The 17,408-nt window shown below is 57.3% G+C and overlaps 3 protein-coding genes across 3 annotated transcripts in view; 2 read left to right on the top strand and 1 right to left on the bottom strand.

Moving 5' to 3' along the window:
* Window positions 1–949: 949 nt before the first annotated feature.
* LOC126651157 (mas-related G-protein coupled receptor member H-like) lies at window positions 950–3,745 on the bottom strand. Its single transcript, XM_050336732.1, has 2 exons — window positions 3,707–3,745; window positions 950–1,894 (listed from the first exon to the last, which is right to left on the bottom strand). The coding sequence occupies exons 1-2, from the start codon at window positions 3,743–3,745 to the stop codon at window positions 950–952; spliced, it is 984 nt and encodes a 327-aa protein (XP_050192689.1).
* On the top strand, window positions 3,618–5,660 carry RHOD (ras homolog family member D). The gene is made up of 5 exons (XM_050335251.1): window positions 3,618–3,925; window positions 4,492–4,579; window positions 4,833–4,942; window positions 5,276–5,410; window positions 5,493–5,660. The coding sequence occupies exons 1-5, from the start codon at window positions 3,797–3,799 to the stop codon at window positions 5,658–5,660; spliced, it is 630 nt and encodes a 209-aa protein (XP_050191208.1). The 5' UTR covers window positions 3,618–3,796.
* Window positions 5,661–8,407: 2,747 nt separating this feature from the next.
* KDM2A (lysine demethylase 2A) overlaps window positions 8,408–17,408 on the top strand; it is a 35,013-nt gene continuing 26,012 nt past the window's right edge. The window contains exons 1-2 of the mRNA XM_050335194.1: window positions 8,408–8,468; window positions 9,703–9,807. Coding sequence (XP_050191151.1) covers window positions 9,766–9,807 — 42 coding nt within the window. The 5' untranslated portion in view covers window positions 8,408–8,468; window positions 9,703–9,765. The remainder of the gene's footprint in view (window positions 8,469–9,702; window positions 9,808–17,408) is intronic.

The following is a 17,408-nucleotide window of genomic DNA, read 5'->3' as shown; positions in this document are numbered from 1 at the left end:
AGCCCCCACATCCCACAGCCCCCATACCAACCCCCAGCGCCGCTTCCCCATGCCAATCCCACCATGTCCTGCCCCCTGATGCAGCTCCCCCCAACTCCATCCCTGCTCCCGACGCTGCAGTCCCTCCCCACGGGGCTGCTTGCCCCAGGACGCTCCGTAAGGTTTTGGGGGGCTGTCTCTCTTGGAGAGTCCCCACACACTCAGAACTTCACCCCCGTTATATCCAGCCCGCCCCAACTTCCCTGGGAAAGGAACAAGAGGCGGCGGAGGGATAGAGCCAGCGGCGTTTATTGGGGTGGAGGACCGGGAAGGGGCCGGGAGGAGCCGGGACGCTCCCGGGTGGGGTGGGGCAGGAGCGGGGCTGTCGGGCACCGCCCGGGGGGAAAGCGACCCCTGGAAGGGGGCTCTGGAGGGTATTGGGGAGGCTTGGAGGGTGTCGGGAAGGCGTCTGTAAGGTGTAGAGGGGGTCTGGAGGGTGTAGAGGTGGTCTGGAGGGTGTCGGAGGGGGTCTGGAAGGCGTCGGGAGAGGATCTGGAGGGTGCCAGGAGAGTCCTGGAGTGTGCCATGGGGGCGTTGGAAGGTGTCTGAAGGTTGTCAGAGTGTGTCTGAGGGGGTCAGGAGGGTGTCGGAGGGGGTCTGGAGGTGTCGCGGGTGCGTGGATGCCGCCCGACCCGTGTCCCTTCGCTGGAGGGCAGCAGAGCCCGACGGGCCGGCCTCGGAGCCGGGGAGCGGCCCCGGCCGGGAACCTGCGGGGTGGAGCGGGACCGGCACGGGACAGGGATGGGGACAGGCACAGCGTGGATCAGGACGGAGTGGGGATGGGATCAGGGATGCATGCCGACACACAGCTGCGCGGAGGTGACCTGCGGGGGCCTGGCTGGGAGCGAGGGTGGGCGGCTGAGCGTGAAGCCGGGCTGGGCAGCGCAGCCAGTGGGACCGCAGTGGCCCCTTAGCTGGAGGTCGTGGTGACCACCGTCTCCTCAAAGACCCTCCGGAAGGCGACCTGGAGGGACACCAGGGAACAGCGCCTCCAGCAGCTCCCCACCAGGAAGTAGATGAAGGGGTTGGTGCTGCTGTTGATGCAGGCGAGCAGGAAAACAACCTGGGAGGACACAGAGGTGTAGCTGAGCTGCTGCAGGAAATGTAAGAGGCTGAGAGGAACCCCAAAGATGAGGAAGAAGATGACAGTGAGGAAGATAACGATGTAGAGCCTCTTAGGTTGGCGTCGCTTGGAGCCACAGAGGACCTTAATGAACAGGATCACATTGGAGATGACCATGGGTGGGGCAAAGATGAGGAAGTTAAGGACAAACATGGAGATGAGAGACGTCCGGCAGGGCTCGTGCTCATCCAAGAGGCACAGGGACGTCACCGTGGCAATGACAGTGACGGAGAGGACCCAGAGCAGGGCACACACCACCCCTGACAGGCGCTGGGGGCGGTGGCAGCGGTACCAGAGCGGGCACAGGATGGACCCGCACCTCTCGATGCTGATGGCCGACAGCAGGTACAGCCCCATGTTGTGGGAGAAGAGAGAGAGCAGGAGGAGCGACCTCAGGTACCTGAGGGAAACGACAGGAGAGCAGGATGCATTGTCCACCATGTAGAGCAGGGATGAGGTGATGACGAAGAGCAGGAAGGTGAAATCAGCTACGGCCAGGTTGAGGATGTAGACGGTGATGGGGTTCCTGCGGATGTGGAAGCCGAGGAGCCAGAGGACAGCCCCGTTCCCCAGCAGCCCGCAGAAGCCAATGAGCAGGGTGACACCGTCTATGGCTATGTCGGTGACGTCTGCCCCGCACGGATCATCTCCTTTGGTGTCCATCACGGGAGATGTGGGAGCTGGGGATGTCTGGTTCAGGCTCCATGGTGGAAGGTGGAATGTGCTCCCTGGCTGTGGTCAGAGCAGGCAGAGAGTTAGTGGGGCCCCAGGGGATGTGACAGGGACAGGGGTCCTGGTGATGTGGCAAAGCAGGACTGGGGACGGGGCGATGGGAGGGCTGGGGGTGTGGGTGGAGAGAGGGTTGGAGGGGCTCCCTTCACCCCAATTAGGGACACCCATGGGAGCAGTGAGGGGGCTGTGGGGAGATCTAAGGAGACTCTGGTCCCGACCCCTTCCCTTTCCCTGCAGCAGCCCAGAGCTGACCTGCCTGTGCGTCTTAGCTCTCCTTGCCACAGTCTTCTCTGGTGAGGAGGTGTGGGGTCTCCACGTCCTCAGAAGCTCCGAGCAGCCCGTCTCTCCCCAAATAAAGCTGCTTTTCGGGGCGTTTCTGCACAGTCACAGGTCAGGCAGTGAGAGCACTGGGCTGTCTCTTCTCCCGTCAAATTTCTGTTGGTCTTGCGGGAAAGGAAATGTTTTGTCCGAGCGAATACCCCAGAGGATGAGCACTGCAACAGTTACATCTTGCTGTGAAAGAATCTTGATGCTTTTAGGATTCAACCTGATATCTCATTAGTCTGGTAATTACCACCTTCCTAATTGTTTTATGGTGCTCCAGTCTCCTCTCCCCATCCTGCCCCGCTGCTGGCATCCTTCTGAGATTGTTCATTACTGTGTGCATTTGCCTTCCAGCCTCCCGGCATGAGAATCACTGCTGTGTCCCCTCCAACTTCATCCTGTGTCAGGCCTGGGTGAGAATTTGCAATTTAGTGCTCCAGCCATCAGTTTGGACTCACCCTAGCTGGTCTGGGGGCTCCAGAACTCTCCTGACTGACTGGTACCCACCAAGCCCAGAGGGGCTGGTGGCAGATGAGCTACAGGGCTGCAGGGATGTTGGGGAACCACACACATGATTCCCCCATCCCTCCCTGCACCCCTAGACCAGAAGCACCCATTCACTCCCACAGGGTTTTGCGGTGGCAGAAGATGGCACTGACTGGAGGGGAGGTGGTTCTGGGGACCTCCAAGCAGGGGTGTGGGGGGAACATAATCTCTCCTTCCTCCTCAGAGCAGCACTGGCTGCCCCCCATGAGTGTCAGTGGGGACCACCCCCAGCACCATCAGTGCTGGTTTGGGATATCCACAAGTGAAGTGGGGTGTCACAGCCTGTCCCCACCAGTGTGTTGGGGTCACCAGAAGAAGTTGGGGGCGGGGGGCTGCCCCCCTCACTCTCTGGTGCTGAGCTGAGCTGGGCACCAGAGATTGCTGGCAGGGCTTGGCCCAGCATGGCAAGGCACAGGCGTGACGTGTGACGTCAGGGGTGGCTCTGGTGGCAGGGACGTAGCAGTGAGTCACCCCCCCTCGTGCCTCCCTCCACCCCTGGACTTTGCCTCCTGTGGATGCTCAGGGCAGTAAAACCCGGGCTCGGGGTGGGAACGGGGTGCCTGGGAGGGCCCACGGGTGTGTTTGCACACACAGGCACAGGAATGTGGGCCGTGCAAGCACGAGTGTGCAGGAGGAGCCGCACGGAGCGTGCCAGGAGGAGCTGGGGGGCTGCCCGTGTGGGATGGGGTCACCCGTGGGGTGGGGTCACCCGTGTCCCTGCGTGTGCAAGAGGCAGCCACGTGTGTGCACGGGCGGGCGTGTGAGGGGGAGTTGCACCCGCAGGAGGGACGTGGACCTGGGAAGAGTACGCCTCTCCTGCCGGGAGGAGGTCATGGGAGGTGCGCGGGGACACCCACGCGCGTGTCCCCGCCGCTGTCACCTCCACGGCCCCAGCCCCGAGCGGCGCCGCGGGCGGGCCCGACGGGCGGGTGGCGGCCGCACCCTGGACCGGGCGGGTGCTTCCCACCGCCCCGTCCTCATCCCTGTCTCCGCCGAGGCCAGGCAGGCTCCACGGCCCCACTGGACAACCCCATGCAGCGGGAGCGCGGGGGGCAGAGCCCAGGATCCCCCGAAACCGAGGTCAAGGTTGTCGTCGTGGGGGACGGGGGCTGCGGGAAGACATCGCTGCTGGTGGCCTTCGCCAGGGGGGACTTCCCCAAGGTAGCGGGCTCCCTGTGCCCTGTGCCAGCCCCGGCGGGACACACCGGTGGGGGGGAAGGGTGACTGTCCCCGTGCAGGAGCGGCGACAGGGATGGGAGGGTCGCGGTGGCAGCAGTGGGGACGTTTGCAGTGGGACATGGGGACGTTGGGGGACTGGGGAGGGGGTGGCCCAGCCTGGGGCTGATGGGGGTCTGCGGCAGACCCCCCTCGGTGGGTGGGTGGGCATCTCTGCCTCACCTGGGGGGTCACAGGATGGGGAGCGGGATTTGTCCCTCAGCGAGGGCACCGACGGGACCCGGGGTGTCTGTGGAGGGGGGAGCAGCTGTGGAGATCCCAGAACGTCTCTCTGGAGCTCCGAGTCCCACCGGGACATCCAAGAGGTTCAGTAGTGCCCTGGGATGGGGGTCAAGGACGGTGCCGACCCCACCTGCGCCGGCAAGGCACCACCATCTGCTGCCCCCTGTTCCTCTCTCCTGGGTACCTCCTCGTGCCCTGCCCTGTCCCCATGGGATGCCCACCACCGCTGCCTGTGGGACCTGTCTCACACTCTCCCTGTCCCCTACCAGGTCTACGTCCCCACCGTGTTCGAGAAGTACACGGCGTCCCTCCAGGTTGCCGGAAAGCCCGTGACGATCCACCTCTGGGACACAGCAGGTGGGACAGGAGGGGACAGGGCGGCTAGTTGTGCCCCCCGCCCTCCCATCCAAGCGTTTTGGTGTGTCCCACACCCCTGGGTCGTGCCTCGGAGGGGTGTCCCCATGCAATGACCGTGGGAGAGGAGGGGTTAACAGAAGATGTCACTCTCAGGGTCCCAGCGTCGGGGGACAGGGGAGGGAGCACGGCGGAGGAGGGGGGACCCAGTCCAGAAAGGAACTGGTGTATAATGGTCTGCTCCTCGGCCCGGCAGGACAGGAAGACTATGACAGGCTTCGCCCGCTGTCCTACTCAGACGCCAGCGTTGTCCTCATATGCTTCGATGTCACCGACCCCAGCAGCTTCGACAACATCCTAACAAAGGTGACACATCACGGGGGCTGCTGGGGCTGCTGCCTGTCCCTATCCCCGGGTGACGTGTCCCCGTCTGTGCCCGTTCCCTGTCCCTATCCCCGGGTGACGTGTCCCCGTCTGTGCCCGTCCCCTGTCCCTATCCCTGGGTGATATGTCCCCCTCTGTGCCCGTCCCCTGTGCCTGTCCCTGGGTGAGATGCTCCCCTCTGTGGTCATCTCGTGTCCCCATCCCTGGATCACCTGCTCCCCTCCACACTGGTCCTGCGTCCTCATCCGTGGGTGACATGTCCCGCTCTTCCTCCATCCCCTGTCCCTCTCCCTGGGTGACGCGTCCCCTCTGCAGTGGTACCCGGAGGTGAATCACTTCTGCAAGGGAGTCCCGGTGCTGCTCGTGGGCTGCAAGACGGACCTGCGGCAGGACGAGGAGACGCTGCGGAAGCTGCGGGATGGACGGATGGAGCCCATTTCCCGCCAGCAGGTGACTGCCACCCTCCGACGGGATGGGGGAGTGGGGCACCCGGGCTCCTCGTGGGGGATCTGACTCCTGTGTCTCCCCGCAGGGAGAGGCCATGGCCCGGCAGGTCCGCGCCGTGTCCTACATGGAGTGCTCGGCCAGGTACCAGGAGAACGTCGGGAACATCTTTGTGGCAGCCAGCAGCGCTGCCATGAGTGCCACCCGCCGGAGGCAGCGCGGGAGGAGAGCCTGGAGGGGCTGCGTGCTCCTCTGAGCCCCCTGGCACCGCACAACCCCCGGGACCTCCCGCTGCCCCCAGCCCTGAGCGCACCGCGGCTCCCAGCTGCTGCCACGCCTCTGCCGACACCGCCGCGATTCCGCTGCCACCGCGGCCACCCTCCTGCCCCGGGGCTGGCACTGCCGGGCACCGGGGGGTGCCAGCAGGAAAGCGTCCCCCTGGCGTGAAGAAACTGCCCCGCCTGGATCTCAGTGTCTTGTCCCAGCACGGATCCCCATGTCCTGTCCCAGTGGGCATCTCAGCGCCCTCTTTAGGGATCCCTGCATCCTGTTCCACCTGGAATCCCAGCATCCTGTCCCTGTCCCAGCAGGGATCCCAGTGTCCTGTCCCACCTGGATCTCAGCGTCCTGTCTCTGTCCCACTGCGGATTCCATCGTCCCGTCCCTGTCCCACCAGGGATCCCAGTGTCCTGTCCCTGTCCCACCAGGGATCCCAGTGTCCTGTCCCTGTCCCAGCAGGGATCCCAGTGTCCTGTCCCACCAGACACCACAGTGTCCTGTCCCTGTCCCAGCAGGGATCCCAGTGTCTTGTCCCTGTCCCACCATGGATCCCAGTGTCCTGTCTCTGTCCCACCATGGATCCCAGTGTCCTGTCCCTGTCCCACTAGGAATCCTAGCACCTGAGCATCCTCTGCCAGCCGGGCCCTGGGAGCAGAGAACTGATGTGAGGGATTCCCCTTCCCCCTGGCAGGCCAGCTCGGGGAGTGACACGGGCTGGTGACCGCGGGACACTTGTGCCATTAAAGTGACACAGCACTTGTCAGCGTGACACTGTCCCTGCGGCAGGAGCAGCCCTGGCACGGCCTGGGCGTCGGGACATGGGGGGGAGACAGGGACACGGGGTGGGTGTTGGGGACACAGGGCAGGTGTCAGGGACACAGGGTGGGCACGGGGGTGGGAGACAAGGACACAGCGTGGGAGATGGGGACACAGGGTCCCGCCACGGATCTGGGATGGATGGGTGGCCTCTGGAAAGGGGTTACCTGCTGATTTGGGGCTGGGGCGGGTGTGAGTGTGTGCAGGGGTGTGCAGGGGTGTGCAGGTGCTGTGCTGCACATACGTAAGTGTGTACACGTGTGTGTATGTGTTCTACATGTGTGCACGTGTGTGCTGCACCCGCATTCTGTCCGTGCTTACATGCCTGCATTTTATATATCTTATAGTTGTAAATATATTATAGTTAGTTTATAAATATATATATGTTATACGTGTAACTATACCTATAAGTAGTTACTTTCAAACTCTTTGTATACCTATATTTCTTATATATATAACTAGAACTGTATATAGTTTGTAACTACATATACATAATTAGAACTATATATAGTTTCTAACTATTGTTGGCTTAGAGTTAGTTTATAAGTAACTATATATAGTTATAACTATATATATATATAGTTAATATATATATAGTTATATATATATAGTTATAACTATATATAGTTAATATATATAGTTTTTACATATAAATATGCAACTATAATAACCATATATAACTATAATTAATATAGCTTATAAGTATGCAATGTAGTTATAAATTATGTATAGTATATATACTATATGTATTCTATACCTATATGTAGTTACTTTGTAACTATCCATATAACTATTTATTATATATAACTGTAACTGAACGTAGAACTGCATATTGTTAGCTTATAGCTATATATACTACTATATATAACTGTAGTTATAACCATTTATGGTTAATATAAATAGTTTACAACTATATATATGTAACTATACCTACATACAGGTAGTTTAGAACTATATAACTATATTTATTATATGTATAACTGTACACATAACTATAACTGTATATTGTTAGCTTATAACTATGGATGTTATATATATAACTCTATATAGTTTATAACTATGGATATTATATATATAACTCTATATAGTTTATAACTATGGATGTTATACATATAACTCTATATAGTTTATAACTATATTGTTGGTATCCGTAGCCCATGCCTAAGCAGTTGTATGTGGACTGTGTGTAATGTGTGCGTGTGTAGCTGTCCGTGGTTGCACGTAGTTACATGTAGATACACGTGCGTGGCCGTGTCTCGGCACGCAGACCCCCGTACAGGTGTGCACAGGTGTGCGGACAGCGCGGGACCCCCAGGGCCGGTGCGGGACCCCCAGGGCCGGTTCCAGTGGCCGGTCAGGACCCCCTCCCAGCCCCCCAAAATCCCACCGCCCCTTCCCTACCGCCCCCCCGCGAGGGGCGTGGCCACGGAGGGGGCGTGGCCGCTCGGCAAAGTGGGCGTGGTGAGCGAACGGGGAGGGGGCGTGGCCACCGCGGAGCCGCGCAGGCGCGCGGCGGGGCGGGGCGGTGGGGGCGCGCGGCGCATGCGCGCGGGGGCGGGCGGCGGGGGCGGCGGTGCGTGCAGGCGCGTGCGCGCGGCGGCGGTGTGATGTGAGGCTCTGACGGGTTCAAAATGGCGGCGGCGGCCCTGTGTGAGGAGGGGACCCGCTCCCGGCCGGGGGCGGCGCGGGGGCGCGGGGCGGGCGGGCCGGCCCGGGGGCGCGGCGGGGCCGCGGCACCGGGCGGCGGGGCGGGGGCGGCGGGGGCGGCGGCGCTGGCGGCGGGGACGCGGCCCGCGGCGGCGGGGGCGGCGGCGGCGCTGTCAGCGCCCGCTGCCCGCGCCGGGGGCGGCGGGGCCGGGGGCGGCGGGCGCGGGGCGCGATCGCTGCTGACCCGGGGCTCTTCCCTTCCTCCGTGTGTTCTGTTCCCCGTGCCGGCGGCAGAAGAGGACAAAGGCGCAGGAGAGACCTGGTGAGCACCGCGGGGGTCACCGGGCGCCCCGCGGGCGGGCGCGGGGCCGGGCGGGTCTGCCGGAGCGGGGCCCCGGGAGGCCGCGCAGCGAAGTTGGGGAGGGGGCGGCGGTGCCGGCTGACAGCTCCCCGGGGACCCTCCTGCCCCCCAGCGGGGCCGGCCCGGGCTGGGGGCGCTCCGAGGGCCAGGGGGTGTCCCCCGCGCCCCGCGGCGGGGCGAGCGCGCCGTGCTCCCGGTTGTCCGGTTGTTTATAAACAGAGTTCGGCAAGTGAGGGCGAACTGCCTCCCTCGGCCGAGCCGGGAGTCCCGGTGCCGGCGCTCGAAGGGAGGCAGGGGCGGGGAAGGTGCTGGCGGGACTGGGGATGATCTGCTGTCAAACGCGAGGACCGGGGAGGAGCAGGAGGGAACAAGTTCTCTGTACATGGTGGTAGCGGATCTGTAATGGTACACGGGGTGGCAGACCCACTTCCCCGACCCCCTTTTCCCTACCCCCTTTCCCCGACCCCTTTCCCCTGAAGGTCTGGCTCAGGCATAGTCCTGGGGATTAAGAGCTTCGATATACCCGGGCTTTGGTTCCTTCCTGTCCATTAAAAAAAAAAAAAAAAAAAGAGCGTAGGTGCCATCTGACGCCTCGGGTGGTGTTCCCGGGTTGGTGTGTGGTGTCACCAGGTGGCACATTTGGAGATCGAAGCATTTAGGTCTTCTCAAGTCAGGAGTTAGGTCCCTGAGTGCTTCCCTGCTTGGGTGCTGCATGTAGGGGAGATCCTGTGTGCCTCCCCTGCTCGTGGGAGATGTGTGCTGGTGTAGCTTCTCCCAAATGCCATGGCAGAGGAGATCCCGAGGGCAGTGGTTGTGTTGTTTGGAGGAGTTGGTTGTCTGCGTTGTTTTGGGGAAGCCAGGCTGCTCCCTGACCGCCACTGAGGGTCTGACAGCACTCTTGTCCCACTGTGGGCCAGCGGGGCTGGTGTTTGGGCTGGTGGTAGAGCGGAGCAAAGGCCTTTTCCTGATGAGAGACTCGCAGGTCCTGTCACGTTACAGAGCAGCTGGTGAAGTCATTTACTGGGTCGTGCCTAAATTAGAATGGGAGCCTTCAAAGTTGGGGTCGGCTCAGCCACTGTGTTCTCTTAGCCCTGCACAGGGGGGTGGGGTCGGCCCCAAAAGGAGCAGGGGGGGTGGGAGTGTAGGTGTCCTGTGTCTCCATGTCCTGCTTCACTGTTTCCCTCTGGCTTCCAAGGAGGAAGAGGACGAAGACAGCAGTCCTGGCGTGTCCTTCTCGCTCTCTTCAGAGGAGTCGGAGATGGAGCCTGAGGAGGAGCGGATCCGTTACAGCCAAAGACTGGTCAGTATTGGCCCTAAACAATCTTATCCCGGTCTGGGTTCTCTTGGAACTGGAGAAGGAGAAGGCTTTTCCTGGCAGCAGGGTTGAACAGCCCAAGCAGGCTCGTGGTGGATGGCTGCAGCCTGCCCAGAGCGGAGCTTGCCTGGCAATGGCTCTGTGGGTCCTTTTGTGTCACCGAGGTTGAAGGGAGTTTGGCTGTTGAGCTCTGGAAGAGGGGAGGGTTGGAGGTTGAGTGAGGAGCTGTGGGATAAGGACATGAAAGAAGTATCAGTGTAGTTTGTCACTACAGGTGTTGTCTGTGTGTCTGGAACGAGGAGAGGAGTTGAAACATTGTGGGTGACCGTTCTATGGGCCTTGGTTTGAGTGTGCTGTGAAATCTGAGAAAGCTTGAGCCTGAAGCTGGTTTTCTTGTGCCTGTGTCTTCTCCCACTGTGTTCTTTTGGAGGGAGCTGCTCCAGCAGTCAGGCCCCAGTTAGGCCCTGTCAGGAGCTGTGGCTCGTCTGGTGTTTGTGCTGCTGTTTGGGGGCACTGCGTGAATCCCATGGCTTGGGAGCAGCTGCTCTGAGAGTCTGAGATGATGTTCCCAGAGATCCCAGGGAAGCTCCTGTGTGTCCCACACGGTTTTGAGGCAGTTGTAATCCCCCAGGAAGGGCAAGTGACAGCTCTGTGATGGAGTTGCTCTCTGAGTCACAGCACTACCTGTTCCCTCCCCTTCAAGATGCTGCTGCCCATAAAGGTAAATCCTTATCCTTTAATACTCTGGACTCATTTGGTGTGAGGCCATGTGGTATTTGGCATTAAGCATTGCCTTTAGTTCTGGGTGCTGGCCATGGAAAGGGTGCTGGGGAGCTCCCAAGTGTTTTGGGGGATGTTTTAACTTGGCAATAGCAGCAATCCCACTTTCTTTCTCATCCTGACACACTGGTTCCCACAGTGTGCAGGACACAACCCAAGGTGCTGGTTTGACTGGGGAACGACCCAGGACTAACCCAAAACCTCTGGATAAAGACACAGCAGGTGAAGGGGACTATCAGCCACGAATTTACTGGCTTAAAAATGCTTCTAATCTGTCAAATACAAATTAGGGAGAGTTGGTGTCCTGGTGCAGGTGGGCCGGGCTCCAGCAGAATGTGCTAAGCTGGATAAATGCCTGTACACTGATGAGCTTGGTGCTTAAGGGGTTTGGGAAGGCACGAGGGCAGCAAGCAGAGGATGAGACTCACCTGGACTTGTATGTGTGTTCTCTGTGCTGGCCTGTGGCCCAGAGGAGGAGGCATGACCCCTGTGTAGTAGAGGAGCTTTACCTCATGCCTTGCTTTTCCTGCAAACTTTCAGCTCATTCCATGCTCTCACTGTGTTGGTGATGCTCCCTTGTTGAAGGGCCTTTAAGAGATGATTATTTTTCTCCTGTAAAGCGTGACTTGAATTATCCAGGAAGGCAAAAGTGCTGAATATGACTTATTGGAATATCCTGTGTATGCCTTCGACTTAGGAGCTGGCTTTAGTAGGCCTAAATGAAAAGTTCCAGGTAGGGAAGCAGGTAGTTGGTTAGTACAGTGTGTTTCTAGTGCTGACAGCTGTGTGTGACCGGAGTTCAGTGTGTGTGTGTGACAGCAAAAACAAAACCAAAAAAATTTAACAAAATCATCTCAGTAGCCAAACAGCCTGGGCTAGAATAGTTTCTAGCAGTGAAGTTGATGAATTAATTGCATGTTTTGATGGCCTGAGATGGCAAAAAAAGTTTGTTTCCTGGTGTGTCATGTAATCACAGCAACAGCATCTTTTTCCTGACTGGTTTCCATCAGGATATAGAGGAAGTCTTGAGTGTTTTGTGTTATTTTATTTAGTTTGCAATACTGTTGCCTTTCTCTGGTTCAACAAAAATCTGACGCGTGTCTATTTTCTGAATGAATTTGTCAGTGTTGGGAGAGATCTGAGTTTGGAGGAGAATTCACCTCTGCTCCGGGTGTAGTCTCACTCCTACAGGAATTTTCTACCAGTTCACACATCCCCCTGTGGCATAATGACAGATTAGGTGGGTTGCACTGCTCTGACTTGTGCTTGCTCCCAAGTTCAGACTCTGTATCCATGACTCCCAGGATTATAAAGGCCTGGGTGAGTTTCTCAGGATGCAGGGATGTCACTGGGAGGATGCCTTGCACCCATCCAGAACAAACCGTGGGAGAAGCTGTGTCCTGGTGAGGCTCACACAGGCAGCGGGTGATGCTGTGTGAGGGTGGAGGGGACACTCATGGATAATCCTCACCCGGAGATTAAGGCTGAGCAGTGGAGGATGGGACTTGCAGGAGTCGTTTTCTCCTAATTGTCTGTAAATGTTCTCCTCAACTCCCTAACGAGGCAGTCCTTCTGAGGTGCCAGCTTTTCAGGCTGGGGTTGTGTGTTTTGCAGGCCCTTAATGGAGGAGCTGAAATGCTCCATTGTGTCCTGTGCCTGAGTGACAGTCCAGCCCTGGCACTAACAATGCCACGGTCCCTCTCAGAGACTTGGAAGTCTTCGCTGGCTGTCACTGGGTGGTTGCACCCAGCCCATGTCATACCAGGCTCCCCACGCGGAGCCTGGGCTTCCCAAAGGCAGGAATAAAGAAGTTGGGTCAGCCTGGTGCTGTGTTTCCTCACAGAGTCTGCCTGTCCTTCTGCAGGGGTGTCACTGCGTGTTCCTGGGTGCTGGAAGTGTGAGGAAATCTCTCCTTCTCCCTGCTCCAGGGCTCCCTTTGCCAGGCCTTTGCTGGGAGCTAAGAGTAGCAAGACCCTGTGAATTGCAGGCCGGGATTAGCACATCACCAGAGTGATGCTGTGAGCTTTCAGTGACAATGATCAGGGTGAGGAATGAAGGGCAGCAGCACTGGATCACTTTGGAATGGCTTGGGAGCACAGCAGGAGAGTGCTGTTACCCAGAGGACAGATCCTGCCCGTAGTGGTCTCCCCGCTGCTGTCAAGTCAGTAGTCTGTATGTCAGGGCGTGGTTCCCAGTTAGGATTGCCGGGGTGGCAGAGCTGGTTTAAGAGGTTTTCTCCCTCCCTCAGTCAGTGCCTCGGGAGCTGATGCCCCTGAGCTGAACGCTGCCCCAGGGAATTAGGGATCCTGGCCTTGGATGGAAGTTGGCAGTGGGGAAGCACCTAATCCAAATCGTTGTCTGTGCTGGAGTAGTGAATTACCTGCCCCATCAGCAAACCTGCCGAGGCTGGAGAGGTGGGAGTGTGAAATGGGGAGACAGGGTGGAGTAGGAACCTCTTCAACTGGCTTTGCTGCTGGAGAGAGCCCGAGGAGGAGCCTCGCCTTGCCTCGGGGCTGTGGGTGCTTGTGGGGCTGAGCCACAACTCTGAGGGTGCTGGGGTGCTGCCCCCAAATGACCATCCCTGTCTGGGTGCAGTGTCACCCTTATTTTGTTTGTGGGAGGTGGTTGTGACACCCATGAAGGGTGTTAAGTGCTGTGGAGCATTTGGGAGGTGAGAGGGGAGCCAGGGAGGAAAAGGCTGTCTCTCCCATGGCTCGGGACTGTCCTGTCCTGCCCTAGTACTGCCCTGCCCTCTGGTCAGATCCCTACGTGAGGATCTGAAATTTGAGAGGAGGCCTCTGCCTGTCTCTACCAGCCAAAACCTGAGGCCTCTCCTGTAAACAGCAGTTGCCAAACCTGTCCTTACATGTCGGTGTCCACACTCTCCCCTGGGAGAGAGTTCAAATGGGCTTCACAGCACGTGGAGGCCTCAGCTGAGGGATGAAGCTTGGGGAGTGTGGAGGACAAGATTTGTCCTCCAGCAGCTGTGTGAGTTGTGGAGTGATCCCAGGAGCGCACTGCCTGTGCCTGGGTGATGACACTGCTGGCTCTGATGGGTGCCCAGAGTCACAGCAGCTGGAATCCTGTGTTTTTCCAACTTATTTGTATTGGGGGTACCAAATCCTTTCTGCTGGATGGGGTGATGTCCCTGCTCTGCTGGACACACCTCAGTTTCCCAGTCTAGACAGGGCCCGTGCAAGGAGGGTAATTAATCTCTCCCACATGCCTCAAACTGGACACACTACAAATGAGTCACTGCAAATGACCCAGGTGTAATAATGGAGCTCTAAATAATTTAGGGACTGTTCAGATTTGGTCTGGGCAGGGCTTTGGTGGAAGCTAGCAGCGACTGAAGGCTGTTCTTGGAAAGCTTTGGAAATCCCTGGGAGCGTTTAGATCCTGTGAGATGCACGAGTGTGCTGGTCCATGGGAGAATATGTCCCTGAAGCCATTGGGATGTTCCATGTCAGCAGAAAGGGATGCAGGAGGTGAATATCTCTGCTGGATTCTTCCTATCCCAAACCTGGCTGTGCCTTGAGTGTGTCCTGGAAGCTGCAGTGCTGACTAAGCAAGGAGCCAGGCAGCACAGGAGCACTTCAAGTTACCTGTGAGTTACCAAACAAGTTTTTATGTCTCCTGTAGTAATCAGGAGTGGGTTTTCACGAGGTTATCCCAGCTGGAAGTGACATCAACAAGTCAGGAGAGCAGTTGCTGCACACCCAGTGCCTTAATCATGTCGGGAGCCACCCAGACAGGGACCTACAGGTCACTGGGTGGGTTTGGGAGAGAAATGGCACCTGTGGGGAAGTGGTGGTGTGCTCAGAAGGTGGAGAAACAAGGTGCTGCCCTAATCCTGTCCTCTGGAAGTGTGTGAGGGGAAGCAATTCCCTTCAGGATGAGATGTGTGATGCTGCTGCTGGTAAAAGCGTGTTGCTGATTCCGGAGGTGGGAATGATGAGTGAGCCTTTTGGGGGCTGTGAGGAACTTGGGTGTTCTTCTTCCCTTTCCAGTGGCCTGAACTCCCTGTGCTGCCCACTTTTGGACACTTGCAGATCTCCCTTGGCAAGGGCACCCATGATTTTTGGGGGGCCAGGGAGATAAACCTGGTGACAAAGTGTGGCCTGTGGATCCAGATGGATCTGTTGGGCAGGGATTCTGTCTGTTCCCTTTCTCTTTGTCCGTGCTTGTGCATCTGTGTTGCTGTAGAAACAGCATGAGCTGGATGTCCAGGGATGCTGAATCCCTGTGGAAGTTCCAGGAACTTGAACCAGGGAAGTTTTTGGGCTGAGATCTGTGCAGGGTTGCTGGGTGATGAATTTTACACGTTTTAACCGTCACTCTGTGCACGAAAGAGTTTTAACAAAGCTGCCCCACACACCCTTTAAGGTCAGGGAAGAGGCTCTGGGGTGTGAGCATCGTCTCTGGTTTTTGTTGGTGCTGGTCCTCAGGGCTGGGAGCTGAGAGCAGAATCATGTCCTGTTTGAGGCGATCCTGACAGAGTTTGCAAGGAAATATCAGTTGATTAAAGTTGTCCCAGCTCTTCCATGTGCCTCTGTAGTCTCAGGATTGAACTGAAGCAGCTGGAAGTGGAAAGGAGAGGGCTGGTAATGCATGCTCCTTTAAGGTCAGACTGCCTCAGTGTCTTTAATTTGCTGTGCATAAATATTTCCATGTGCCACTGAGCCCCTTTGCCCCATTTGGAGCAAGGAAAGGACAAGTCCTGGGCTCCTTGTGGAGCAGAGGGGGAGGGACAGTGTGGAGGGATGGTGTAACAGCACAGAGTATGGAGGAAATGTCCTTCCTACTAGCTGGTTTCACACATTGTCCTTGTTCTTCCCAGCAGCCCTGTGCTGTTTGCTTTCTTCCTAAGCATCCTCAGCCCTATAAACTACAATTCAGGCAGCCTGTTGCTGTTCCCTTTAAAGAATAGTGTCAGCTTAGCAGGAATTGCAGGACAAACCTCAAAGCTTCCTGTGTTTTTGTCATCCAAGCCCTCCCATGGTCCAGCCTCGTTCAGTCTGTGTGATGGGACAGAACTGGCAACAGGTTTCTGCAGGGCTGGGTTGGGAGCCTGGGAAATTTGGAGGGTGAGCTTTTCCCTGAGTAAAAAATCCAAGCTAATTCTCTGATCCCCACTGTGTTGGGGCCGGAGAGGTGCTCTGGCTGTCCCAGGGAGGAGTGAAGTCACTTAGGGCTGAGCTGCTTCTGCAGGGTCAGCTGTACCTCTGAGTGCACATGGCTCTGTTTGTCCTCTGTCCTGGGTCTCTGCCTCCTTCTCTGTGTGGGCTCAGTAGTGGGAAAATGGATTAAATGTGTATAATCTTCAATCCTGCCTTTTTGGGGGAAGTTTGGCCTACTTTGTTCCATTTTGGGGAGACTCTGTTGCTTTGCTGCACAAAACAAAAGGAGTAGCAGAGCTGGTAGTGCTCATCTAACCAGCTGCACAGGGCATGTGCTGGGGACACCTGGCAGGGAGAGGGCTCCACACAGGTTTTTCTTTTCCTTGGATTTCTTCTGATTTGAAAGTGGTGGGATGTAATTCAAGGGGTTTTCTCAATCTCCTTGAGAAATGAGAAGGCTGAATGTTGAAGGATGGCTTTGAACACTCAGAGGGTCAGTGTTCAGTCCTGGAATGGAGAATGGCGGAGGGTTTGGTGGTCCTGCAGGAACTTCTTCAGCCTGTCATGGAATCCAGGCAGGGCTTGTCCAGGTCTCAGGTGCTGTGGCTGGTGGTGGGTGTGGGCAGTGTGGGGGTTAGCAGTGCCATGGAAGCCAGTGGGGGCAGTGTCTGAGTGTGACATAGTGTGCAGGTGACTGGAGTGAGGAGCCATATCCTTCCCTAAGAGCAGTGCTTCCTTTTTGGGACCATTGCCAGACCTGCCCATCTGTGTTCTGATGTAGCATGTTCCTCTGCCTCATGGTTTTGCTGCTCTGGCTGGTCAGTGTGTGGTTCAGCAGCAGCTGCTGGACTTCTCCTTGACCCATCCGTGCTGTCTCCCCACCTGCCTCCTCCCACCTTGCTCCAATTCCCCAATTACTCCTTGTGTACATTCAGTTTTGTAACCCAGAAGTGCAAACCGAGGCGTTCTCCCCGGTCGTTCTGAAACGCTGCCAGCCCTGCTCGTGATAGGAATCTCTCCTGGAGCTGTGAAGCCTGGAAGGGCTCCAGCTCTGCGTAGATCCTGTTTACTCCCGGCCTGGTGCTTTGAGGCCGTCTTTGTCCAGGGATGTGCCACCTGGGATATGCCTGTTCTGCTCTCCAGGTTTTGAGAGAGACAGGAGATGGTGAGGGGTGTTAAACCTGAGTGAAGATCGATGGTTTGGTTCTTGGGTTCCTCTTGGGGGGATTATGGCCTGCTCTTCAGATCCTAAGTGATGCCTCCTTCTGTTTGGTGGAACAGGGAGCCCAGGACTGCTTTATTGATCATCTCCCAGGTATTTGCAGTTGTTTGGCTCTGCAGAGCCAAAATATGACCAGAACAACACGAACCCATCTCTGTAGGACTCTTTGTAGCCCAAGAGTGACAGGAGGAGAAGGAGCTGAGGAGAAACTGAGGTGCCTGGAGGTGGGGAGGCACAGGAGGAACCTGCTGCTTCTCTGCTGTGCTTATGCTCCAGAGCTTGGAGCTCAGTTCCGGAGCTGAAGTGGGAGGTGCAGGCTTGGAGGAGAGGGATAGAGAAAAAGAGCTCCTGTGCTTAAGATAAGCAGAGACCTGGCAGACTCCTGGTTGGGTGTCACCATCTGGGTGCCTTGGTTCTTGGTGTATCTGGAAACACTTGCAAGGGAAGGTCTTCCCTGCAGAGTC

Source organism: Myiozetetes cayanensis, unplaced genomic scaffold (assembly GCF_022539395.1).
Source record: "Myiozetetes cayanensis isolate MyiCay16 unplaced genomic scaffold, myiCay2020 scf6-25, whole genome shotgun sequence".
Classification (NCBI taxonomy): Eukaryota; Metazoa; Chordata; class Aves; order Passeriformes; family Tyrannidae; genus Myiozetetes; species Myiozetetes cayanensis.
Note: the sequence above shows the minus strand (reverse complement) of the source record. Positions and strands in the feature narration are given on the sequence as shown.